This window comes from Anopheles maculipalpis, chromosome 2RL, assembly GCF_943734695.1.
Source record: "Anopheles maculipalpis chromosome 2RL, idAnoMacuDA_375_x, whole genome shotgun sequence".
NCBI classification, from domain to species: domain Eukaryota; kingdom Metazoa; phylum Arthropoda; class Insecta; order Diptera; family Culicidae; genus Anopheles; species Anopheles maculipalpis.
Genome location: NC_064871.1, coordinates 47892973 through 47919751, shown reverse-complemented (window position 1 = coordinate 47919751; position 26779 = coordinate 47892973). Strand labels below are relative to the sequence as shown.

Here is a 26779-nt window from a genome sequence, read left to right as displayed (position 1 = left end):
GTGCCCTCGTTTTTTTTACTGCATACGATGACTCTGCTCACCACTAATCACCATTTCCGCAAAGGATTTCCCACTGTATGGTTTCGTACCCCTGTACAAATATGGAACTCGCTGAAGCCGGCCGGGATCGACACCACCAAACAGATAAGACCACCAGCAAGAGCATGGTAGGGTACCATCGTCATCATCGATTACACAGCACCCCTGCTAGTCGACCGTATAAAAGCTAACCGGTTTTTGGGAGTCACCTTCAGTGTAAGTTTGAACGCACGGACCGTTCAATCACAATCTAACGTGTTACAACATTACGCAGCACTTTTGGGGCTCGAATAATAGTGTTTGGATAGAAAAAAAATGGGTGACGCTACCACAACCGAAACGAAACCGGCCACGCCGCCAGAATGGCTCAACAACGGCTATTTGGAAACGGTTCTACGCAAATCGGAAGGTGATCGAGATTTGCACGTTGTCAGTGTCGAGAGTACACCGGTCGGAAAACCGGGTGAATACCTGGCTAGTCAACTGTTTCGTCTAACCGTGCAGTACGAGGGTGCTAAGCAGAATGGTGTCAAACGATTGGTGGTAAAATTACTGCCCGAAAAGGGAGTTATAGCCGAGTCGATGGATTCGAATTTGTTTAAAACGGAGCTTAAAATGTATGGCGAATTTTTGCCCAAAATGGAACGCATTTTGGAGGACAATGAACGTCCGGTACAGCTTCCCAAGTGTGTTCACGTTAGTGCAGTGCCACATCCGACCATCATACTGGAAGATCTCACACCCGCAGGTTGGAAGGGACACGATCTGATCGAAAGTTTCGAAGAAGCGAAACCGGTCACGATCGCGATCGCCCGGTTCCATGCGGCTTCGTTCTATCTGAGCAAAAATGTAAGTACTCGCATTTGACAGCGCATTTTTGTGGCTATTACTAACCCCTTCCTTTGTCCTTTTAATTCAACAGAAGACCGATTTTGAAAGTTTCCAAACGGATGTGTTCGAGAAAAAACACCCAGTGCTTGACTGGATGTTTGGTAAAAATTTGACAGCTTTCATTGAGGCGCTGCGAACCTGGGACGGTTGCGAACAGTTTGTAGTACCGTTCGAGCGTGTCGCTGCCGACTATTGCGATCGGTTGCACAACATCTACAGCTGCAAAACACCGGGCCGGGTATACAATGTGCTGAACCATGGAGATTTTCATGCGAAAAATCTGCTCCATCACTTCAACGATGAGGGTGCAATTGTTGATACGCGTTTCCTCGATTTCCAAGCCTCCTGTTGGTCGACACCGGCAATCGATCTCTACTACCTGCTGAACAACATCGTACATTACAAGGTGAAGGCCGCACATAAGGACGATCTGATTTCCTTCTACCATGCTGAGTTTGTTGGTACACTGAAAGCGCTCGGATATCTAGGCTACATCCCGACAATGCTCGATCTCCAGATCGAGCTGCTGCGAAACGGATTCCTTGGTAAGTGGAAGAAAGTGCCAGTAACGTCATGTGGATAACGAGTTTTGTTCTTACTTTCATTGGCAGATATTCTACACTACACCTGTTTCCTGCAGTTCAGATTTTTCGATTTCAGTAAAATTCCCCCAGAAAAGCTTGCCAGTGGAGAGGTGGGCAATTTGGGACTGGAAAGTGAAGACTATCAAGCGCTTATGAAATCGCTCTTGCCCACCTACTTGCACAAGGGACTCCTGGAATAGAACCGAAAAGAAGCGATTTTCGAATACAAACATGACTTAATAATATGTGTAAAGATAAGTTTTTTTATTTGTGTTATTTCTTAATCGAAAACAAATATATAAATATGCAAGACCGAATGTTACTCCGTAACTTGATAAAAGGCAAATGGTTTCCAGATATGGATCGCATTTGATATGCAGGCAATTACGTGCAACCTGGCATTACATTCGTCAATTCCATTTCACGTGATGGACCATATGTTTGGGCTTCAAATTTGCACGTGCTCCCGGCTATTGTTTCGTCGTGACGCATGCTACTAGCGTCGTGTTTAGTACATGAACTTTTAAAAGTCAACCACACCCAGTACAGTTCGATTTCAATATCAAACAGGCACCTTGTTTATCAACCCAGCTTCTCAAAACAATCGAAAATATCTGTGTACATATGCCCAATACCGTAGACGAGTATCAGCTGAGTGCAATAAAAAGTTATCTTGGGACCTGTTTTTACTGCACACTTTAATAGCACAATATTAAACCTATATACCATGTACTGGTGGATGCGATGGAAGAAATTAGTCTGATAAGATACACCGGCCCAATATCTGGCCGCGTTCGAGAAAATTAAAACACAGTTCCAAGCTTCCATTTCACTTTTCGTGTCGCGTTACAATTTGGCTCATTCCAAGTGTACAGGATGCAGATAACCAGCAAGGATCCCACCAGCTGGCTCAATGGGCCATTGTTTCAAAAAGCGCTTTCCCAATACACCGCCGATCGATCGCTTGAGGTGGAGGACGTTCATCTGGCAGTGCATGGTAATGTAGCACAGCAGTACGCTAGTACGATCTATCGTGCGTGCGTGAGCTTCCGGAGCCGTGGAAAGACGGAAACAATCAAAGTGATCGTTAAGCTGATCGCCTCGAAGGTGAACAGTTTGGCGGATGAGCTGACGTTTGATACCGAGCTGAAGGTGTACCGTGACTATCTGACGAAGATGAACGCGCTGCTCGGTGAAGGTGTGGAGACACCCTTTGGTCCAAGGTAGGTGAGAATGTGGCGCTTTGGAACTCGATATTTGATGTGAACCGGTTTGGATGTTTTTTTGTTTTTGTAGACTTATTTATTCTGCCAACGAACCAGTCCCGCATCTGATGCTGGAGGACTTGACGAGTCATCAGTTTGTGCATAGTAGCAAGCTGCTTGCGGTGGATGATGCTAAGGTCGTGCTGCTTAAATTGGCTCAATTTCACGCTACATCGTACAGCTTGACCAACACTAGTGCGGTATGTTGGTAGCTTTACAAGACATTTCGCTGCACAAACTATAATCTTCTGTATTTCAATTAACAGGCAAGCAAACTGGATGCTCTAAACAATGGGCTGTTCAAGCAGAAACCCTCCGAAGGTGTTCGGTTTATGTTGGACAACTTTACCATCTTTGCGGAGGAACTGTCGCACTGGGACGGTTACGACAAGTACGCGCAGCGATTGAAAAATCTTCAACCAACGTTCATTGAACGAGGTGCCGCAATATACCGGGCTCGTGGATTTGACTACAGTGTACTCAACCACGGAGATTTCCATTACAACAACATGCTGTTCAAGTTCGGTTCCGAGCAACGTGTGCAGGATGTAGTTTTCGTAAGTATGGCGGGTATACTTGGCCATGCAATTTCCTTATATACCTTCCCTGTGCAGTACGATTTCCAGCTTAGCTGCTGGACCACACCGGCAGTGGATCTTCTTTACTTCCTTTACTTTATCTGCAACCGTGAGACACGTGACACACAGCGGCACCAGTTGATACAGCTGTACCATCGGGAGTTTACGCGTACACTGGACACTGTCGGTTACATGGGACGGGTTCCCAGCCTGCTCGATATAAACTGTGACCTACAGCGGGCAGGATTTCTGGAGGTCGTTTTGGCGATCTGTTTCATACCATTTTTGTTCGCCGACTACAACCAAAGCTTCAACGTGTACGGTAATGAGGAGGATGCGCGTGCCTACCGTCGTCAGTTGTACAACCAGGAAGAGTACCAGGAGATAATCAAACCACTGTTGCCATATTTTCTGTACAAAGGATTCCTAGAGTAAAGCGCCAGAAATTTGACTGCAATATAATAAAGGGGACACACAAATTTTGGGTGTATTTAAAGCTGTGTTTATTTGTGCAGGATCAGGTGATCAGGTTTTATCTGCTGTGGTGACTCTAGGATCGCGTCCCGGTCAGCAGATTCAATGTGATAAGGACCCCCAATTTCCACTGTGCTGTACTGCCAATTCCACACTCAATCCAGATAGCCTTTTCGATCGAAAAAATTTAATAAATACTCCATGCGATCCTGATACTTGGGATGTGAAAAGAGTCTTTTCCGAAACGAGATCGCTTCCTCCGTTTTGCCCAACAACCCACCCAGATCAGCGTTGGATGTATCCTCCAACAGTCGGAGCGGTATCAGGAAGGTAGAAAACATAACCCCATTGTGTCCTTTCCGCAGCATCTCAATCTGTATGTCAAGCAGGGTAGGCACCTTTTTGCTATACTTTAGCTTGGTTAGCGTATCCACCAGCTCCGCATGATAGTGTTGAAGCAGCAGGTCAAAGTCTTCCACGGTCACCTCGTTTGCGGCCGATGTAAAAAGTAGATAGCTGAGATCGATCGCCGGTGAACCGAAGAAACCGGTCGCATAGTCCACCAGTATCGCATCGATCGGTTTTCCGTTTGGTTCCGTTTTAAGCATTACATTGTTCACCCACAGGTCGCCGTGGTTGAGGACGTTAAAGTCCGTTTCGCAACGGGTGTACACCCGGCATCCTTTAGCGATGATCGTTTTCTCCAGTGCACGTAACTTGTCCGCTATTCTACCCTTGGTTGTGGGCCAATTGGAAGCCTGTTCACCGCACGCTACCACGCTGTTCTGGAAGAGTGGATAAAAATGGGGCACATCTTCGCTAATGTTGCGGTAATGGTGTGATGCCATGCTTTCCTCGTCCTGCAAAATGGAAGGATGTACAGTTCGGTATTAGGAGGGTCCTGAGAAAGGAAGTTACAAAATGCTTACAATACTGTACAGGATGGCTGTAGCAGCATGGAATTTGGCGATTTTTTCCAGCACAAGTTGAAGTTGGCGAAAGTTTAAGCCACCCGATCGTCCGACGGGCTTATATCCTTGTAGAGACAAATCCTCAAACACAAAATGCTTGATCGTTGTGGGATGGATTGCATGAGCACTGTGGAGTAGAATGAGAAATTTAATTCCACCCATTAAAGCGATATTGATATCGAGGCCTTACGCCGGTGCTAATCGTTTGCAGTATCCGATCGAGCTTAGCAACTGTTCGACTTTAGGCATAACGACATCGTACGCCGCAATCTCGCGCTTGAACACATCGTACGCATCGAGCAGATCTGCATCCTCATCCCTCGCGAACGACACCTTGATGATGTACGACTGTGTTCTGCCAATTAAAAAAACAAAGACGGTGAAATAGGAGCCATTCGTTTGCGGTTTTTCCCCAACGCTAACAATCTCTGGGCCAAACCTGTGATTGTGGCTTCCGGTCGTATAGTTTACCGTCACCCGTAGGATGTCACTAGAGTAGTTTTCACCCTTCGCCAACGGTGCGATCACCTTGAAGCTGTCCACGATGATGGCACTCTCACACTGTTCCCGCCGCAATATACCCTGCAGGTAGTCCTTGGTGAGGAAGGGATACTTTTCTTCGAGTGTGGTCGGATCCATTGTCGCTAAACCTGTGGAGCACCTGTGTTCCTGCACTGGAATGATTCAATCCGCTATTCTGGGCGAGTAATTTAAATAGTTGGCTGTGTCCTCGTGTCAAATATAGCCCCGATAGAGACGGACAATCACCATGGTACACAGAGATAACAACAGCGTACTGCCGATACGTGCCGGTTTCTTGTACCAGGGGCGCTATCCACCAATTTCTCACAGTACAATGCTTCTCTCTCCATGTAACGAACGTTCTTCTTCTCAGTGCACGATATTTGGCAACTGGTGAAATAGGAAGCGTACAATCAATCGAATATTTGGGACTGACCACGCTACGACACACGACTACGAAACTGTTCTGTCATACACAGATAATTGGCCACCGTTTGCCAGGTCGCTCGTTTCATCGCTCGTGGCCAAAAAGCAAAGCACTTGGTACCATCACACCAACACACGCGAAAACTCACCCCTTTTTTTGTGCTGCATTGCGATTGTTGCTTGAAAAAAAAGGGGAGTCATATGTTTTTGTTCCCATGCTGCTATGTTGCTCTCCCAATTTGTAGTGGCGGGGTGGTGGTCCATTAAACCAAAGCAAACGCACCTCACAAAAACACATACGCACGCTTTTTTACACCGAGTTGGTTGCGGATGGTCGTGTGAGTTTTGCGTTACTCAGCCAACTAAGCGTTCGCCGGGTTTGTTTGTATTTATAGAACTTACTATCAAACCGAAGTATTGCGGAGTACCGCGGTGGATCAGAAGGGGGCCACAACCTGTGAGGTGGTGTGTTTGGGTGTTTGTCCATCCACTCCCCAACTCTCACACGGTCTCTGGCTCTCTCTCACGCTTTGGATCTTTCTTCAGTGGACACGCACGTGGTTCGCGAAGTAAAACCGGTCCTACGCCAACACAAACACTGCGAACCCAAAATGAGCTTCTTGTGACCAGCATCAATTGCATCTTGAAGATAAGTGGCCAGTTCTTGGTGAAGAAAAGTATTGCAATACGACAATAAATTTGTGCTCTACGAAAATTTTAAACACGTTTGATTTTAAAGTAACCGAACATTGGTTTCACTGCACACGATTAAGCCAAGATAGATTTATAATTATGTTATAGGATTTCGAGGCATATAATGGAATTGTGGAAATGCTTAAAGGAATATGAAATATATCAGGGGAAAATTGCAACAAGATTTTGGAATTTTGCAATTATCGCTGGTTCAAAGAAACAGTGATAAAAATAACTTTTTCAAAAAAAAATTGCGTTAAGCCCGTTCAAATGTCAATGATACGGTGTGCTGAAGGTAACAACTTATTTGGCTCTTAACGCCCGGCAGAAAATCAATTTGCAAACTTCCCCTTACTGAATGTAATGTTTCACTAGATAATTGCAAAGATCCCAAAGAAGCTTCCAATAATCCACTAATCATTTGAAAAAATTCTACTGAGTGATCTTAAAGTTCCTTTCTATGTATCGAACCCTCCGTAAAGCGACATATTTTCAAAATTATTTCCTTTAGATTCTAGTCAAGTTTTCGATAGCACAACCACCATCAATCAATTGACCCCTATTACTATACCGTGGGTCGGGTTCATTCACTTCGCGACCAACATCCTTGACCAACTTGAACAGTGTTGATGACATAATTGTGATTACTGGTGATTTGTTTACTAGCCTCTCAGCTTCAATTGGCACATCCAAAACCTCACCCAATTTAACATTCACAAGATCACTTACGATCGCGACCGCATAGACCAAAACATTCCTTCCATTTATGGCGCTTTGTATCTCTCAAAAGAACGCAAAATAAAAGAAGAATCGTGTCCTAATTTATTCGAATGATTTTGTCTAGCAGGAAGTACATGGATCCCTTTCCATTTATATCGCAAAAGCAAGTCACCGGCGATTTGTTTTTCTTACGATCAACAGCAAGACACACAAAAAAATGTCTAATCATACCTAATGACCCCACAACGATTGGTGGAACTTTGGTTGAGCTTTTTTTTATGGGTGCTTTAAAATCCTAAAATCATTAACATACTGCAGCCGCCATACAGCCCGCCATTGACAGCTCCATCCCGAGGCGCCCGCCGTGTACGTTGCCAATTGAAAGTGCTTGCTAACGGATTCATGTGTACATGTGGTCAAGGCTATATCTACGCAAGTACAGACATAAATTCTCACATTGTGCAATCAAGAATCAGTGGTCCGGTTTGGGTTTCTAGCTGTTTGGAACGGAAATTGGTGTAGAAAAAATGGCGTCTCCTTATCTTTACACGCGTCTCGATACAGGTGGGACGGTTGTCAGTATGTTGCCGGCTATTGGGTAATTGTGTTTTGATTTTTTGCACTTTATGGTGCAATAGCTTTTTACGGGCAAGTGAGACTTGAAATGGAAATTCTGGGGAAAAAAACACAAACTAACAACTGTAGGTGCTAAGTGAATGCATCTATCAATTCTGGTACGGTTCTATTCGATTTTATGGCTCGTTCGGAATTCTGGTGCACGATCATTTAATGTATCTAACCATAGCTCTAGCATATACAATGTCAATTTGTTCTTTTTTGTACAAGATTTAAAATATTTTTTGTATTAGTTCTTGTTTGTGTTCTGCATGTTTTGTCTCTAATCATATTGTCCCTGTCTGTTTATAAAAACCAACCTAGCCCTTAACTCTCCAAGTGTGAATCCTAATTCAAACCGATCGCCAGTCCCAGTACTATTCGATATTTTATATATTTGCCTAGTCACGGTATAGTGCAAAATTACTCTCCACGATGTATTACAACGCATCAAAAACATCAATTCATAAGCCATTCGATGGAATAACACTCTGGTAATTAGTACCACCTATTATTACAACTTTGCTGGTGTTTCATCGTAGATTGCGACCTACAATAAATCTTCCACATCACGATGAGATGAAAAAGAGGGCCAGAAGCGGCTAGAAATACCGGCTTCATCATTGCTGGAACGCGTTGTCCAATCCGATTCGTGCGGTTCTTTATTAACGGCACCAACAGCACACACACACAAAACTCCGGTCATAGAGCGTTTAGCTGGTAACTATCAACATCCTTTACCAATGCCCGCCATTCATTTAGCGACACTCATCATCCTAAACACCCGATGCGTACCACCCGGGTGCTCCCTTTCACCTAATTCTTCCTGCGATCAGTACAACAGGTCTATCAGCAAACACGACGGCTGATACGACGTCATCAACTACCGCTGTGGGTGTCTTCAACCCTCCATTGTTGTTACCCTTGAGCAACCGATTGTGAGCTGTGTAGTACGAGATTTGAATCTAACCATCACCACCACCACCACCACTGCTGTCTGGCTGTTGATTCTGCGCAGCACACGATCAGTTTCGCACCAACAGTCAAGCATAACGGTGTGTCCGACGCATTTCACGCTCCGCGACGACAAACGCGTCAAATTTCGCTTTCGGCGCCAAATCAAGTGTTTTCGGTTGTGTTTTACATGCGATAGCAGCGTCCGTTGCTCACTCTAGCGTACGATGGCTTTCAACAAGGATGAAATGAATGCGCCGAGCTGGATGAATCGCGACTTCTTCGAGAAGGTGTTGCGTCACGCGGAACGAAACACAAGTCTAGTGGTGCAGGAATTTCGCATCCTGCCTGGTACGAAACCGGGTGATCACTTTGCGAGTGTGATCTTTCGCGCGATCGTACGGCATAGTACGTCCGACGAGGAAGTGTCACTGATCGTGAAGACACTTCCAGCGGAGGATGGGCTGAAGAAAGATATCCTAAAGGATGGGTACGTGTTCGAGACGGAAACGCTTATGTACACGAGGATCGTGCCGGCGATGCATCGGTTGCTGCAGTCTGTCGGTGACCAGACCGTGCTGGGTGCAAGGTAGGTATCAGTTTCAAACGGGTGTTTAGAATATTGTATGTTACAACAAGCCATACCTTATTGTTGCGACTGATAAGATAGGCGGGCGCGTGTGGTTCGCTCGTTGACTAAAGATGCTGAATAATTTTATTAGAAGTGACTGGCTGGTGATGTTTATCGTAACAATACCTTTAAAAAACCGGGCACGCGCCGTCTATGGTTTATTAGAGCTGCCGGTTCATTATCGCAAGTTGCTGATAGCCCTAACTGTGTTGACTGTCGCGTTATTATTGACTAGGTTTGATTGGACCTCTCTATCTAGTGGCATGAGTCTTGGTGATCTTAAGCTAAATTTGAAATATACATGAGCAGGAGCGGGGTTCAAATGCCATCTAAACTGTCTCCCCGTAGCTGATTGGCTATCCAACTTCTTCCTCTTAGCTTAACGACCAGGGGGGCCTCGCCGTAGAGAGGAGCTTCATGGATTAGGGAACCTCCAGAGAAAGAGAAGTGACTGGGATTTTGATAAAACCCCGCTACTGCATGGTGTTGGGCCCCAATATCCATTCCGCCATGGGTCTACAAACACCTTGACCCCGCCACTGCTTACTAGACTAGCTGATACCACGTAGTTGGATAGGCTATCCTCACTACGAGGGAACGGTCCGGATGCGATTTGAATCCCCAATTTATCCATCAACTTGGTATAAGTAAACCTAGTAATCTATTCGACGGTCGATGTAACTAAGCAGATCATTGTGCTAAAAAGAAGAAGAAGATTTTTTCGGACCGGAAGATAACTAGTTTATTTTCAAAAAGGAACGAAACGATCATGTCATGTTCTTTTAATTTACTTAAAAAAATGAATAGCTTCACTGTGTTTGTCTGTGCAGGAGTTTGTCTAGTCTTCTCGTCTATCTAACAATACCGTAGATCTAGGAGGATCTTCCTTTCGTAGAGAAGACCGCAACTTTCACGAACAACTATTTTTTCTCCTAATTTTTCTTCTTGGCTTAACGACCTACTCGACCTAGGTCACATCGCATGACTACTGGACACTAAGAGGGAATGCTTACTAGACACTACGAGGGAATGGTCCGGGTTCTTTTTTGGTTTTGGGAATGGTTCGGAAAGAGATTGGAGTGCACGTTTTGATATTCCAATCGACAGCAAAATGAAGGTGCAAAAAACCTTATTCGAACCTAGGTTCGACAGTTCCATTGAAGGAATGAACCGAAATTTTCGTCACTACCAGACAGAGCGATAGTAGAATACGCCGGAATTGTTTATCCAGCTACCCCAGAGATCGGAATATCTGTAAGATAAGAAACCCAAGGCAAATAAATGCATGTTGAAACCTCTCGAACCTGTTCTAAGCGGTGCTGTAGAACCTATGTACTTCACATGCCATATTGTCAGGTGCAAAACCTCACGAGATATTGCCTTCAATTTACTAATAACTATCTAAGTTAGATAGACTGATGTCCATCGCCGAGGGAAGCAGTAAACAAATGTTAATTACCCTTGCCCTAGTGTATTTAAATATACACATTGCCATATTGCTACTGATGAATTCCACAAAACCAACGATAGAGTTACATTACGTGTGTGCACTGCTAAATCCGTACAATACTTCAGAATGCCCTTGAAATTGCACACTTTTATCCCACAATAGTGGGATTGCACAATAGTGGCGGGTGCATTTGGTGAAAAATTAACTCCACCCTATGCGCGTGCACACGTATCAAAACCACACTCATGTCAGGCCTGTCGAAGCAAATAATAAGAGATGAGCGTTGGTTGAATTACAAAACCGCACAGAAAAGGGAAAATTGAAGAAGAAAAAATCTGTACAAGCGAATAGAGTTAACCGCGATGACGCAATGCAACACGTGATTGTGATAATGAAAATGAAATGCATTGACAATTCATAATCACTGGTCGTCGTGCGCATTGTTCATTCTACAATAAAACCTAGACCTACAATACGTACAGGTACGGTCAACACAATCCTATATGTATATTCATCCATCATTCATTGGGATTTGTTTTTACTCATAGTGACATAGAATTGACTTTAAAAATATAATATTTAAAAACAGGTTATTACATGCAATAAAGTGTCGATCGAGTACGTGGAAATAGCATAGGACACAACTTACTCATTGATAAAACAAATTTAACTGAACAAGATCAGCTTGAGATCAGCACACTGAATAAAGAAGTGCTTCGGGCGCATCTATCTTGAAGGCCTTATTGTGTTTAAAGACAGGATAAGATCGAATACTGAAATATTTTTTTATTTGAATACTATGGACTTAAAACTAGCCTAAGAGTTAGGTAATGTGTGGGAAAAATGAAAGAAGAAGTTGATTAAATCAATTGTTTTAACGAAGAATTGAAGACAAATTGAAGAAATGTAACGGAGCCCCTTCGACTACAAGGTTTATTGGCAAAACAGATCATTTCAACTGCGAGGATTTTTAGTTGATGGGACAGTAAAATCCTAGAATTTTGCTCTGTGATTAGATCACCGGAGAGTACGACTCAGCAATGTACTCAGCCGACTCAGCCTATTGCGAAACTACTAGACCACATCAGCCGTATCTAGCTAATTCACAAGTCTTTCACCAGATTTGCAATACGCAAATCCTCAGAAGATTACACCACTGATTTGCCTTACTATGAGGATAAATGTCGTTTAATTGGTAATCGATCCTTTCGTCGATACAGCTCCTTCTTTGTCGAGGCGTTTCTTTTCAATGCTATGATTCTATACGCTTCGATTCCCCTATAAGTTCCTCCTGGTTCCCTCCGCTCACGTCATCCAAAGTCTCAGCACAGTTGTTGCTGACCGATCACGCGAAGGACTGACCGAATCCGACACTCTCACGCAATTTCTTGGCGTTACCAGATTTACTTATTCCTGGGTCGACCAGGCCAGTGGATCTGCTGAGAACGCGTTGGGACGACGGGAGTCACCGGCTTTCCTAAGGCGAAGCGGGTTAGCCTTTTTCCTGGACTTGCCAGGAGAAGTATCTAACCGTGTCACCAAAGTTTAGCTAGCGACGATTTCCCGGATCTCAAGCAGTTTGGGCGACACCAGCTCGGCCAAGTCAAGCGAGTTAACCTTTTTTCCTGGACCTGCCATGAGAAGTTTTTAACCGCGGACGAAGCACAGCCGATGATTTTGTCTCCTAATTCTTCTGACAGAGTGGGGATGTTGGGGCACTGGAGTGCGGGACCAACATCCGGAGGGAAGGCAAAGAGGAAACTTACCCGTACCTGAAAATGTCTCTCAAAGACCTACAAGTTCTATCGTTTGAGTTTTCAGAAATATGCCTCGTTTATTCAAACAGTTTCGTTCTTATATACTAATTTCGATCCCTTGGTCGATTCTACAGGCGAGAAGGCAAGATGTATCTTCCTTCTTTCTTTCGCAGCGCTTAAGCGATCGCATATCGATCGCTTTCTTTAGGTTTCCGGTATTCTTGAACTTTCTTGTCAACGCGCAAGTGTTTTGATAAATCGCTCGTACGGTAGCGCACCGTTTCCCGCTGCACTTATGCTCTTACGTTATGATTTAAACACTGATGCGGTCGCGCATCGCCTTACGCTTGAGCCGTGGTTGGTGCGATCGCGCACCACTTATGCTATGTTGACATTATGCAACAACGTAGGTGTCAGCCGTTGAAGCGATCGCACATCGTTTATGCTGTACTGTTGATCCGTCTGATCTGGTTTATGCCTGACGTCGCGCGCCTATGCTGATCGGCGAGTCAAGTTCTAGAATGTTATAAATCAAATTTGTGGATGCGACACTTTAGCGGTATGATCCCTTTTCTTTCTCTACATCGTATTACATTGTTGTTTCAAAGGTTCCGTTACGCTCTTCTAAAATGTAGACGAATTCGATGCGTCTACCTTTCTTTCAAGGGCCTTACTTTAGGTCCCATACAATGTAGCTGAGTTTGTTGCGTCTGCATTTCTGTTTATTTCCTGTTAAGTTCATTTCTAATTGTCGCGTTCGCAACAACAGTAGTGAGCAAAAGGGATACAAAAATACTATACCCCGTCCCATCTAATTGACTTCCACCTCTCTTTTTCCTGCAAACAAATACATAAAATGAGATCCCTTGACGTGTTCACTTGGTAGAAAAGATCTCTTGTAGGAATATTTTGGTCTGCTTGACAAGCCTCTATTTCAGGTCATTGCACGACGTGAGGCCTATTTCATCAACAAACACAAAAGAATGTTTAGTTGATGAAGTTCCAGAACATGTGAAAAAGATAAACGAAGTGCGATCTTGCTGTGGGTGGATAAAACGTGATAAAACGATAGTAGTCAGTTTTTAGCCTGATTTAAGAAGCAGTTAATCCTGGCGGAGAACATATACAGCCGTAGGGCGACTATGCCGATCTGACCCAATGTTCCCCCCAATGAATTGGCCAGTAAGAAGTCATAAATATTAAAATTAGAATACATTTTTCGGTTCTCAAAAATTCACCAATTTTCTGCATGTTGTTGATTTGTTGCAAGAAGCTGCAATAGTGACTTGATAAGTTCCTCTACTCCATCCTGCTTTGCTAGTCCGGTTTTAGTTCCTGTGGCTAAAGTTCTTCTTCTTGTAGATGACGTCCATTCGTCCATCTATTTTTCATTGATTTCGTTTTCTGTGTCGAGAACTATCGCCTTTTTCCTTTCCAAGGCTGAAAATTTGGCAAAATTCTTACGTCATTGATGGTTTAAAGCAGACTCAATCCGGGGCTTAAGAGTGTATCTAGTTGCACAGTATAACAAACCCTAGAAAGCAGACATGCTTAAGTGCGTACGTCACAAGTCTACTACCCGGTGTCACTTATGAGCTATCCTTTATCCCTTTCTATGTTATGGATTAGATGTTAAGATGCACATGATGTATACAATTTCCTTTTGTAACCAATTTTTATTTTCTACAATTGTAACGTCCAAAGACTTCTATATCACCAAAACGAACCTATTTGGGTGATGGTTTTCGAAGACATCACTAAGTATGGTTACGAAATGAAGACAAAGCAGCTCGATTTGGAAGAGTCGAAAGTCGTTTTCGCCAAGGTGGCCCGTTGGCATGCCGCCTCTATGTTCCTGATCGACACGGTAATAAAAAAAAAAAAACTCCCATATTTCTATTTGTAAATGCCTTATAACTAAAGCAAATCCGGTTTTACTTTCTTACAGCATCCGGAAATGAAAAAGCTCAACAAAGGCGTCTACAATCTGTTCGAGGAAAATAACCAATTTTTACATATGTGGCAATGCAACATCGCACAGCTATCGAAGATCGTAAAGGAAATGCCCGGGCTCGAGCAGTACTCCGAAAGAATTGCAAACGTGAAGGAATCCATATTTAAGCGTGCCTCAGCGATCTACACCTACGATCCAACATCGTACGTGCACGTGCTGAACCATGGCGATTGTCACTTTAAGAACATGATGTTTAAACGTACCAATGATGGAAAGTTGGACGATATTATGCTGGTAGGTGAAGGGGTTAAGACAGATGGACATTCTCAGTACTACTACTAACCGTTGATATTTACAGCTTGACTTCCAGCTCAGCGTTTGGGGTACGCCAGCAATCGATCTTATCTACGCCATGTACAATTCGGTTTCAATTGAGACCTGCGAGCATCATCGTGATGAGTTGATCAACTTCTACTACGAGGAGCTCATCGCATGCTTGAAGAAGTTCGGCTATCTTGGCAAGCTTCCGACACTGTTGGAGATACATTTGGAAATGTTAAAGTGTGGACATTTGGGTAAGATTCCTCACCTGGAATTAATGCTAGCGAAACTCGCATTGATTTGCATCGTTTCCTTTCGACAGAGTTCTTGCTCGCAGCTACCTTCGTGCCATTCATGTGCGTCGAGGTGAGTGAAATCATAGAGATGCCCGAGAATGGTGAAGGCTTCGAGATGGATTTCAGCGACATCGACAAAATGATGGAGGGTTTCAAGCAATGCTTCCTGACTCCCGTGTATGTTGATTTTATTACGAAAAATTTACCGAAGTTCGCAAACAAAGGTATGCTCGATGTGGAGTAAAAATGGCCGATCGGATCGTAGATCGATCGATCGGTTTTGCGATTTTACGTTTTTGAGTAAGGGAATTTGGCAAACGATTTATATATTTAAGTGTTAAGTGTTTTTGGCTCACCGGCATACAAAGAAGAGGGACGCCGTATATGTCCAAATAAATGATTGACTCAATGTTAAAAGCGTTTACAGTCAACCACGAGTAATATCTTGCATAATGATCTTTTGTGTTTCATGAACTTTGTTTTCTGTTGCCCGAAGCTGAAATCGTAATCCAACCTGATCCAACTTGAGATGCTTTTCCCTCATACGTTCGCAGACATAATTTAATAAACGACAATGTCAGGGGACAAATCCAAAGGAGGTCCATACATACCACATCGCACGATGCACCTCGTCATTCAAGGGACTCGATTTACAAAATCAAAGACCTCATAGTTCAAGGCATCACGTTTATTAACAGATGGCTAAGTTGAGGGGGCATAAAGGCCTTCACGTTTAATGTGTCTAGCTGTCTCCATCTTTACATCCATTCCAACCGCAAGTCTTGTTTCGATTTGCCACTCGTCGATCTATTACAATTTTACGCTAACGACAAATTAATCGTTGCAGTTGAAAAAACTGAATATATTTTTTTAAGGTTAACAACAGGTTATCGTTAGAGATGGGTGCTAAAAGGCCCATGCACAGCTCCGCTTGAACGATTCAGGACCCAGCTCGACACCCTCAGGTTTGGAATCTGCTCTGGTGATGTACACACGGAGTCGGAACTAACAGGAACCGTCTCTATAACCAGTGTCGGAACAAATTCTGAAATTGATTATTAGATTGATTGCGGAGCCAATTCCAGAACCTATTTCGATTTCAATTTCGGATTCCTATCAGGAATTGGCGAGGCCCGGTGGTGTAGGCAACAGAGGCGCCGGTCTTTAAACAATAAAATAAAAAAATGCAAATAAACAAATAAACTACGTGGCGTCGGCAGTCTAATAAACCATTTCGATGGCCGGCATTACCTAAAAGGTCGTTAAGCCAAGAAGACTATCAGGAATTGATTCCGAAAGTTTTGAAGTACTCCGAAATAGATTTCCACCAAAATTTGAGTGAAAACAGAAAAATCTCTCTAAAAAGGATTTTTTGTACGGCAGAGACACTACAACTTATTTTCGTTAGATGCTTATATACTTGTAATAAAGGAAAATGTATCACTTTTTTTTAAAAAGTTCGTTCCGTTATTGTCCAAAACGATCTTTTATTTCATTGTTTGTTATCTCATTCGCAAGCATTGCTGCCTCGAAAATGAGTCAGACTCCAACGGCTAGCATCAGCACATGATCGTCATTAAAAATGCAGGAATGTGCTCCTTACATCTCAATGATGCGCTGTGCAGTCTTGTTTGTCTTGTCGAGGAAGTCGGCAAACTCCTGGTACGGGGTCTTGTTCAATGGCAGATCCTTCCACAAGTCCGGCGTAAGGAAGGCGTACGTCTTAGCAATGGCGGCGTACGTAGCCTTTGCGAAGTTACCCAGCGTCGTCGTCGAGCCACGGGTGGTGGTGTAGCAATCATCGATACCGGCCATCTGCAGCAGCTTCTTCGGTACGGGGGCAGACACAATGCCGGTACCACGTGGTGCCGGAATCAGACGCACCAGAACGGAACCACACTTGCCCTGAACCTGCACAAGAAGAAATCGTATGATGCATTAGTGTTTGCATTCTCGAAACAGATTTTCTACGGGGTTGCTTCTTGCGAAGGCATCGATTCTTGAGAAGGAAACAGCAATCAGACACTTAACAACCGTCATATCAGCGACTTAGTAGCCTACTGAGATCCGTGGAAACCGCATAAGTTTACAGGTTTTTATCATCATTCGCACATTTCCTTCTCTTTCCGAAATCACCATTAGCAGCATAGTTTAACTTACCTTGCAAGGTACGGTGTGCGGGCGACCGATCTTGTTACCCCAGTAACCACGACGCACCGGGACGACCGACAGCTTGGCCAGGATGATGGCACCACGGATGGCGGTGGCAACTTCCTTGCTGCACTTCACACCGAGACCGATGTGACCGTTGCTATCACCGATGGCGACGAACGCCTTGAAGCGGGTACGCTGACCGGCACGGGTCTGCTTCTGGACGGGCATGATCTTCAGCACCTCATCCTTCAGCAGACGGTTCAGGAAGAAATCAATGATCTCGAACTCTTTGATCGGGAGCGAGTACAGGTAGATTTCCTCCAGCGTGCGAATCTTGCCATCCTTCACCAGACGGCCCAGCTTCGTTACCGGCACCCATTCCTTCGAGTCTTCCTTGCCGCCGCGTCCACGGCCACGACCACGACCGCGACCACGTCCTCCACGACCGCCACGGCCACCACCGCCACGCGATCCGAATCCTCCTCTAAATCCACCACGGGCTGGAGCAGCGTCCGCCATGCTGTAGGGAAAGAAAGACGCAGCATGAGAAAAGTGGACACTTTTGAGGTTATGGTCGCACATCCGTGCTGAAGTGGAAAAATAGTCGACGCTGCTCAAAAATGTATTACCCATGCCAATTCAACCATGCGATAACGCAATTGTAACTTTTCAAGACAAAAATTCTGCTAAGAGAAAACCATATCTCGTAAAACACGAAACAAACCAACAAACCACGTGGCGAACCATCATGGCGTACCACCGACACGAGTATCGATTTCACATGAAGCTCATCACAAATTAACACGCGCAAAAAGCGTTCCGTCCGAGGAAAAGTTTACCGCCCCGAAAAGCTATTTACCATCAAGAATAATTCACATCTTGAGGCTACGGAACGGTAATCGACCACATTTCAACTCACAAATCTAAATTTCACGGGAACTTACTTGATCTTGGTGTTGAATGTGTTGTTACGGTAACCCGAATGAACGAGTCGAGGAAGGAGCAACCTTGAGCAGGCTTCCGATTCAACGGTCGTATCTCATAGTAGGTTTCGCTCTTGTTCATGTTGTCTCGCTCTATCACACTACAATGGAGACGAGATTGTGACGTCATAAACATGTGAACTTTGTATGGGGGCATACCAACCACAAAGCAAGAAAGTTTTGGTATTTTTCAATATGTCAAGTAATTGAACGAACAACGAAGCAAGATAATGATTATATGGGAAAAGTTGTCAAGCATCGAATGCAGTTGTGATTCAAAACGACCAGTATTCGAATATAAATTTCTCGTTTGCGTCTGCCGTTCAAAAAGATCAAAAGATTTATTAAAAGCATGGAGATGAAACTATGGGGAAATCGACTGAAAGGAAATACTTTGCAAGGTCCATGTAAAGTGACCATCGAACAGCTTAAAATCTAAAAAAGTTGAAAAAAAATCGCGTTTGATATGGCAGTAAGTGTTTAAAGATCTTTCAAATTAATGGATCAACTAATCCAAAAGCAATTCTTCGGATGTTGTGGGGAAGCTGTATCAGTAGTTACTTCCTTTTGAGTAATTAGAATATATTTTCCGTCTCATTGCGATATACTTGCCAATAATAATGCGTGCATAGAATTCTTACGATAGCTCTTCCATAAGTTGGTTTAGCAATTAAACACTGTTCTCTGTGGATGTGCAAGAAACCCTCGCTTTTCATCATATATTTCCACCCGTGTTGTGTCGTGTGCCTTATTGTGTTCGATTAAACAAGGTTATCGTTTTGCCAGCAATAGCAACATTATAGAGTTGGTGCCGCTACACGCACGCCTTTTAAAGGATCGTGATCGTGACAAAGTTAACACTATTTGTGTGTATGTGGATCTGTCTGCTCGTTGCGTTGCGAAGTAGTGATGTGTACGACTTTATATTTCACTCAATAATAGCTTTTTTACCTCATTACATCTCCACAGGCCCCTCAGGCACAACACACACCACTGTGGGATAATCTCTCGTAAAATTGCTATGATCTTTAGCTATGTTCATAAAACATAAGGTGACCGAAATTTCCATCCTATGCAGGTGCACTATCAGTTCCGAACAATTTAGGGGATTAACTCTGTTTCTTCTCTACCTTGAGCTCTGTCAGAAGTTCATTGACCTATGCAAATTGTTGACCAATAATTAATAACGTTGTTGCAAATGTGCCCTTGGCAGGTTAAACCTTAGTCAGTGGTTCACAACAACTACTTGTGTTGTGTTATTTTGTTTGTGTACAAGTACAAAGCTATACCTGCAGAGGTGCTCTGCTTTGGATTCTCTATACTATTCTCAAAAATGTTCATCATGCAACGCTGCTATCGAAAATCTCGTATCACTAAACTCAACCCCCTTTTTGGCTCGCTTCAACTGGATCGTTTAATTCAACAATCATACACGAAGATAATGAAAAAAAGGCTAGCAAAATTATTCCCACCCGTTTTCTATTCTCTGCTTGTGTGCGTGTGTGTTTTTCTCCTATTTACATCTGCTAAAACCTTGCCCCCAACAGCACATCGAGGAACACATCACCATCTCTACCCATTTGGACCAATGCACACGCGGGTGCATTCTTGCAGGCAAATGCAACAACGAATACATCCCAGCCTAAAGCAGCTATAACAAACAAACAAATGCTTGTATCATCTAATCTCACTGGGATATCAAAAAGATGCTCAGCTTTATCACAAACAGTTCGAACAAAAAACATTTTCATAGAGACGTCTTGGACGAACAAACGAGCAGTAACAACTGTCAAAACAGCACAAATAATGATCAAAACAAAAAGCTGCTTTCAAGAAGTTTATATCATCTACCACACGCTGCTATTTGTGAATTTAAAATATACACAAATGGATCGAAAAGAAAACATACAATCACGTTTTGTATCGGTCGGTTTCTTTTCTTGCGAAACGGTTTACAGAAACGAAGCCTTAAAATGGATGGTTAGCACCTTCACTTTGCACAACACCTTTACGCAACAGGAGCAATTTCTGGATGTTAATATGATCCATCATTTGATTCTTATGTTCTTGCTAAAATGCTCCGTTGTGATGACGGCAATGACCGATGTAAAAGAAAGGATGAAGCCCACAAAACATAACTGCAACAATATATTGCATAATTTATGATGATAAAGCGCTGTAGTTTCTACGCGGAGGAAACGGTTTCCCACGAGGGCAAAGTGTGGAAAATCGATGGAAAAGGAAGTGTGTCTGTGTGAAAAGGAAAAAGAACAGCAAACTGGCTTCTTTACTGCGTCACCGCAGTTGCCGCCGTAGCTGCTGCTGCTGCTGCCGCCGCCGCCCGATACGCACCCTCGAGAGCCGCCTTCTGTTCAGCGGTCAGTGTGTTAATGCACGCCTGGAATAGATCCGGATTGCCCTCGATCTGCTTCACAATCGAGAGCATACGTTCGGCTTCGGGATGGGGCACCGTTACCGCTTCCCGATAGAAGCAGGATGCGATGATGGACACGATGCGGGGTAGGTTGCCATTGTTTTCGCCGAGTATGACCGGATGGTTAGCCTGAATTAGGTCGCACAAATATCCGTACACGTACACGGCTTCATCTTCGTCCTCGCCTACGGGCAACCAGCTGAACCTGCGAAGAAATGAAAAAAGCGATATTTTAACTAAAACTAAAGAAGAGTGTTTAACAAATACCGAATCGTTAATATGTCTATCTTCAGAAAAGGTTAAGCCATATAAAGGTAAGTTGTTCTCCAGCCAGAACTCTCGAACTGGTAAGTCGTATATCCTCTTTCTCATCATTGTAGAATCGATGAAAAAATTTCACTCCTACCGAACCAACACGCATGAAACATTTAAACTTACCATAATGCAATGATTTCGTCCGGATTGGTGATCGCTGTGTTGTTATACTTCAATATCTTCGTCACGGCTGAGATAGCGTTTTCCGTTGGGTTCACATTCTCCGGTTCACGGCTGTCTGGAGCCATAATCACTTCCACCAACAGTGAGATGGCCTGGGCACAGGTAACGGCGAACTGTTCGCCACCGAACTGTAAATTTGGGGTAAAGGAAAAGTAGTTAAACACACCAAGCTTTTGTGATTTCAACACGCGCGTTTATCTTGCAGACATGGCTTTTGGCCAACCAACCGAAAATTCTGTCTTTGAAATTTAAGATTTTTTCAATTCGTTTTTTAAAGACATTACAATTCGTAAACCTACTTGGAAATTTTCACACCACCAAGCCGTAGAGCGATACATTGAACATATTTGAAATTTTTTTAAATTTTATACAACTTATATTAATTATTTCAACCACCCGAAGAATGATTGAGACTATACAAAGCATGAAAAGAAAACTTCGAAAACATAAAAATATTATTAACACGTCTACCACACTACCAATTTCCGTTTGATGAGCCGCAAATGGGTCACGGATCACAAAAGAAAGCATGGTTCAACGATCACCATCCCGTTCTTGTTTTGCTTTCAATTGGGTAACACATTTTATGGTTATATTTTCTTTGCAGTTGTTACAAGTTCCTTGGAGAAATACTTTCAGACCATTCTACCGGATTTTTTTTTTAAATATCTTGTTTGGAATGTTTAGTTAATAATCCAAAACACTTAAAGAAAAGATAAAACCCAAAAAGTAATACAAAACACGCTGCCTATACACATATAAACGCGAAGAGCAACGCAAAACAGATGAAAGAAATAAAAAATCTTACCTGTCCCAGTACACCACACCCATAAGCAGCTGCCTGTCGCACTTCCGGTTGCTCATCCTTAATGTACTCAAGCATAGGTTGCAGGAAGTAGGGCTGATACTGAACGCACAATGGGCCAGTGTATTCTGTTTTGTCGTGGAGAGAAAACCGGAAAGATAAAAATAAAATCAATATAATTACTATGCACCATCAATCAATTTCAAAGGAGGTTCTAAATGTTTTTTGTGTTTCGATTTCAGAAAAGGTTAAGCCACATATTGCTACAATTAATCAGTGGTAAATCAGACGTATGAAAGAGTTTTCATCATGCAAAACGTTCCTCTGTCCTGCCTTACCCAAAACGCTCTCCATCACCACACTTACCAATGAGATCGTCGAATATGCACAATCCCCATTGTCGATCCGCCCAGGGGTTCGTCGCCTGCAGCAGCTTTACAAAGTGTGGCACCAAGCGCTGGAACGATGGCAGAAACGCATCCTTGTACGTCAAGAACAGCGAATGGATAATGTCCGAAATGCGCGACAACATGTAAATGTCCGCATCGTCCTCCTCCGCCAGCTGCTCCTCCACACCATCATCATAATCTTCCTCCTTCCGGGCCTGGGCACGCTTTTCCTCCTTTTCAAAGTGTTGCTTCATAAATTTGTCAATAATCCTCAGCACCTCCTCCATCGCTTCGTTCGACAGACAGGCGGCACCGAGCGTCTCGATACAGCGGGCCAACGAATGGAGCAACTCGGTCAGTACGTCCGCTTCAGGTTCGGAGTCGATCGCCTTCAGCAGATCCGGACAGATGTACAGCCACATGCCCTCGAGATACTTCGGTCCCTTAATCTTGGCGCAGTCCAGTAGATAAGGAAGTGACTCGGCCGCCGCCGTACGTACACCATCGTGGAAGTAAAACTTTAACATCGGCACCATCAACCGGACGACCTCTTCGGCGTAGTTCGCAAATCCATCCTTCAGTTCACGTGCGTAACACACCAACATTTCGCAGGCGGACGCTTTATCCTCTAGGCCAGCGGTACGAATGACAAAGTTTTGCTGTTCGCCCAGATTTACGAACTGCCAGTTGCTATCGTTTTCCACACCCTGCATTTCGTCGTTGTCTAGCAGTGCCACTTCCGGCTTCATGGATGCTGTCCGCATGACGGGCCCCATCACCAGTGGTAGGAATTGTTCGAACTGCTTGCCAAGAATTTTACAGATACGTGCCCAGGCCGATATCAGGTAGGACGTTTGCGGATCATCATCCGGCAGATCACCCTCGGTGTGTGTTTTCAGCAACATATCCATCACGTCCGATGCGTCCGACATGAACTTCTCCGCCCCGACCGCCAAACCGATCAGGCTGACACATTCGATTGTTTTACCGCGCAGCAGCTTCAGCTCGTCCGTGTTTCCATTCTTGATAATGTACTTCAACGACGGCATCAATCGATCGTAGTACACGACAAAGTCCTTCTCCGTGGTGTCCGCTACCGAAGCAATTGTCGTCACGACCTGTTCCAGCACCAGTTTCGTACCCTTTTCAACCAGCTCCTTAAACTTGGTGGTCAAAATCATCTCCAGCTTCGCCATAATGGCGTCCAGGTAGCGCGTTAGAATGTTCTTCGGGCAGTCCTCGCTGAAGTTCACCAGTGCCGCACCGGCATGCGCCTGTACGCGCGGATTTTCCACGTCATCCAGCAGATTCAACAAACCCGGTATGACCTGTTCGTGGAACTTTTTCTCGAAAATGGGCGCAAAATCGGTCGCCATCTGACCGATCGCGTTACAAGCCGCGTACCGTACGCGCGGATGCGGATCGATCAGATACTTCAGCACACCCTGCATGATGTCCTCCAGCATTGCCTCCATCTGCTTTTGGCAGCCTTCGCCAGCGGCCGATATTGCCATCAGTGCGGCATGTCGCTGCTTCCAGTCCGGGCTGTTCAGCATGTTTGGAATGTTGTTTACGATGTGCGGCAGAATCGTCTTGCCACCGAGCCCACAGGCCAATCGATCGAGGGCCGACTCGGCGATAACATTGTTGTCGCTCGTGTCGTCCTCCGTAATCTTGTCCGACACGGACCACTCGTCGTCATCCTCCAGGTCGGTCATCATCTGCAGTATCAGCGGCACCAGCGCTGCCACATACTTTTCCGCCCGTTTTCGCACCATCGACGACGCATTCTCTGCCAGCGAAACCATCATCTCCAGCGCCAGATGACGCAGGTTGTCCTCCATGTCGACCGTGCTGAACACCTTCATGCACAGCTCAAAGATCGGTTCCAGCTGCGGCCGGAAGAACTTTGGCACACCCTCGGCCATATCGATCAGCAACTGCATCAGATTCTGCGGATCACCCAGCTCGATACTTTCCGCCGTAATCATAATAACCTGCGGTAGCAGATCGGCAAACTGGCGCTTCACGTCCTCCTCCTTGTCGTGCAGCAGCACAAACGCACCATACGCACGAACGGCCTGGAAGCGTACCTCCTGATTCGAGTTGGGGTCCAGATATTTGATAAACATTTGCTTAATCAGCGGCAAATGTTGGGCCTGCTGGTTGCCAAAGATACCGGGCACGGAGGCGAATATGCGGAGAGCCGCTTCCTGCAGCTGCACGTTCCCACTGTTGTGACAGTGGAACAGGAACTGCAGAAACTCTGGCCACTGGTTGTTACCATCCTCGTCGATCATGCACCGTGCCACCTCGGCCACCATCTCGCAGATCTTTCTTCGCATGCTGCCCGACTCGTTCTGCTGCAGCGTCAGCAGAATCTGTTGCTTCAGCTGCTCCTTCGCTTCCGGTGGCAGGAGTTCGTAAAATTCGTGAAACTCGGAGGAAAACAGTCGCCGCAGCAGTACGGCCGCCAACATCCGGGCATCTTCCGCCATCTGTGGGTTCTGTACCGTGCTGAGCAGGTGCGGCACCTTTGTTTCACATGGCAATCCACTGTAAACCTCCTGAAGTTACGAACAACGGAGACGGCCATCCGATCAGTACGTGCGTTGATAAACATCGGTGACATTCGAGCATTGGTTTTGTTTTGTTTGTTGTCATCAACACATTCCATGATGACGTACCGCGGCACGTGCAAAGGATACAGAAAAAGAAGAATAAAACATTTAGAGAACGAAAAGGTAAACATAAAAAGAAGTTGCAAAAGTGAACAACGGGTGTCACTATCAACACGGAGTTCTTTAAAATCGATAAAATGCGACTATCTTGCGAATGACACCGCTAGCAAACGTCAGATATGCGCCGCCTTTTCGATACACCTCCTCCCACGTTTGGTAAAGAACCCCCCTCTTCCACCAACACAACGATCGCCGTAGCCATAGGTACGATTTTGCCAACCATGGTCGCCGTCGTGTAGCAACTCTCAAAAAAGCACATGCTACTGGCGGCGACTTCACAATGATTCCGTTCTGTGATTTCCACTGCTTACGACGACGTTTCCTTATCTTCCATGCTTACCCGTTTAGCTCATCACGCGAATTGGGTGTGCAGCAAATGGTGACGGTATGCAAATGTGATTTCTTTTTTTGCACCGGAAGGTCACGCCCGTCCTATGACCAAAATAATCATAATAATACCGGGACGTGCCGACCATCGTCCCCATCTGTACCATATTCTAGAAGCACCCCGTCTAAAACCATGATTGTCAATAAAATGAGGTTCTTCGCGTTACGAGGATGACTCATTTACACTGTTATCATGGTAAATTGTTCGCAGAGCACATACAGGTAGACATGGTTCTTCGTCATCTTGGTACGGGTGACGCGCGGCTTCTAATTCAACACACACATACACCGATTGCGAGCGTCGGAAAAGCAGGAACCGGAAACTAACCCCCGACCGCCTCCTCTACATGTATGGGTGCGGGTGCTACACACCACACCGTAAGAAAATTCATGCCGTCGTAGTAGTACACAGACCGCCCGACCTTGAGACCGGATTGCGACACGGCTACGTACCTCTGCCTGCGTACGAACTTCATTGTCCGTAGACAGGAGCGAGCCCATCAGCTGCTGAAAGTTGTCCTGATCTCCTGCAGCCATTATAATGTTCGCATCTATCCGCTACGTTCCGTTAGGACAGCAATGCTTTTCGCCGCAATGCTAGACACGGGAACACCAGATGTATGGGGAGTGGAGAGCAAAGGGAATTTTCGGTACGCCTGCTTCCGTTTCCCTGGGCCGAGAGCCTCCCGGTAGATGTTTGGCTAGCTACTATTTTGTCACTGCACTGCCGCCAGGTGGTCGATCCCTTTCACAAGCGGGATGTAAGGTTTCGTTGCACGTTTTTACGATGGAGCGCAGCTTTAACACAGTTCCTTTCACTACATGCGCTGCAATTTTCTTCGATTAGCGCGTGTCCACGAGGAGCGAAAACGAGACAGCTGCGAAAAGAGCGCGCACAGTTCAGGAGGAAGAAGCAGCGCGCATTTTTTTTTGGCTCGCAGCACGTCGGGCTGCTGTGTTGTCAGCCCTGTTTTTTGTTTGAAAGATGACATTTGGTGACGGCTATCAAATCTGCCGGTACGTTTTTGGAAATTTTACGGTGCAAAAAGAGAACAGCAAAACAAACAATTTCTACAAAAATGTTTTCTCAAGCATCGTTCGGTTCCACTTTTTTTTCTATTGCTCAAAATTTTCCTCGAAAATATAATGAGTGTAACGAGTTAAAACAAATTAACCAACGGTACACAAACCCACGGGGATCAAATGTCAAATCAAACGTCAATGCAACGTGACATTTGCATTGTTTT

At 44.7% G+C, this 26779-nt stretch overlaps 8 protein-coding genes across 8 annotated transcripts in view; 4 read left to right on the top strand and 4 right to left on the bottom strand.

Moving 5' to 3' along the window:
* The window catches only part of LOC126558621 (serine/threonine-protein phosphatase 4 catalytic subunit), a 161615-nt gene that overhangs the window by 114156 nt on the left and 20680 nt on the right, over positions 1 to 26779 (bottom strand). The window lies entirely within an intron of this gene.
* Positions 355 to 1714, top strand: LOC126567200 (uncharacterized). Its single transcript, XM_050223431.1, has 3 exons — positions 355 to 888; positions 962 to 1475; positions 1542 to 1714. The coding sequence occupies exons 1-3, from the start codon at positions 355 to 357 to the stop codon at positions 1712 to 1714; spliced, it is 1221 nt and encodes a 406-aa protein (XP_050079388.1).
* LOC126567199 (uncharacterized) lies at positions 2391 to 3792 on the top strand. The gene is made up of 4 exons (XM_050223430.1): positions 2391 to 2737; positions 2811 to 2979; positions 3046 to 3336; positions 3394 to 3792. The coding sequence occupies exons 1-4, from the start codon at positions 2391 to 2393 to the stop codon at positions 3790 to 3792; spliced, it is 1206 nt and encodes a 401-aa protein (XP_050079387.1).
* Positions 3987 to 5441, bottom strand: LOC126559835 (uncharacterized). Its single transcript, XM_050216008.1, has 4 exons — positions 5242 to 5441; positions 4993 to 5157; positions 4761 to 4929; positions 3987 to 4691 (listed from the first exon to the last, which is right to left on the bottom strand). The coding sequence occupies exons 1-4, from the start codon at positions 5439 to 5441 to the stop codon at positions 3987 to 3989; spliced, it is 1239 nt and encodes a 412-aa protein (XP_050071965.1).
* The window catches only part of LOC126558551 (annexin B9), a 214663-nt gene continuing 194246 nt past the window's right edge, over positions 6363 to 26779 (top strand). Inside the window, exon 1 of the mRNA XM_050214582.1 lies at positions 6363 to 6368. The gene's annotated coding sequence lies outside the window, so the exon portion shown is untranslated. The remainder of the gene's footprint in view (positions 6369 to 26779) is intronic.
* On the top strand, positions 8955 to 15385 carry LOC126558131 (uncharacterized). Its single transcript, XM_050214086.1, has 5 exons — positions 8955 to 9321; positions 14275 to 14437; positions 14519 to 14818; positions 14883 to 15099; positions 15168 to 15385. The coding sequence occupies exons 1-5, from the start codon at positions 8960 to 8962 to the stop codon at positions 15383 to 15385; spliced, it is 1260 nt and encodes a 419-aa protein (XP_050070043.1). The 5' UTR covers positions 8955 to 8959.
* LOC126558762 (40S ribosomal protein S2) lies at positions 16722 to 18380 on the bottom strand. Its single transcript, XM_050214821.1, has 3 exons — positions 18240 to 18380; positions 17302 to 17815; positions 16722 to 17052 (listed from the first exon to the last, which is right to left on the bottom strand). Exons 2-3 carry the CDS (start codon positions 17812 to 17814, stop codon positions 16741 to 16743), a joined length of 825 nt encoding a protein of 274 aa, XP_050070778.1. The 5' UTR covers position 17815; positions 18240 to 18380; the 3' UTR covers positions 16722 to 16740.
* Positions 20566 to 26127, bottom strand: LOC126556859 (importin-5). The gene is made up of 5 exons (XM_050212392.1): positions 25986 to 26127; positions 22382 to 24971; positions 22019 to 22143; positions 21151 to 21338; positions 20566 to 20917 (listed from the first exon to the last, which is right to left on the bottom strand). Exons 1-5 carry the CDS (start codon positions 26067 to 26069, stop codon positions 20566 to 20568), a joined length of 3339 nt encoding a protein of 1112 aa, XP_050068349.1. The 5' UTR covers positions 26070 to 26127.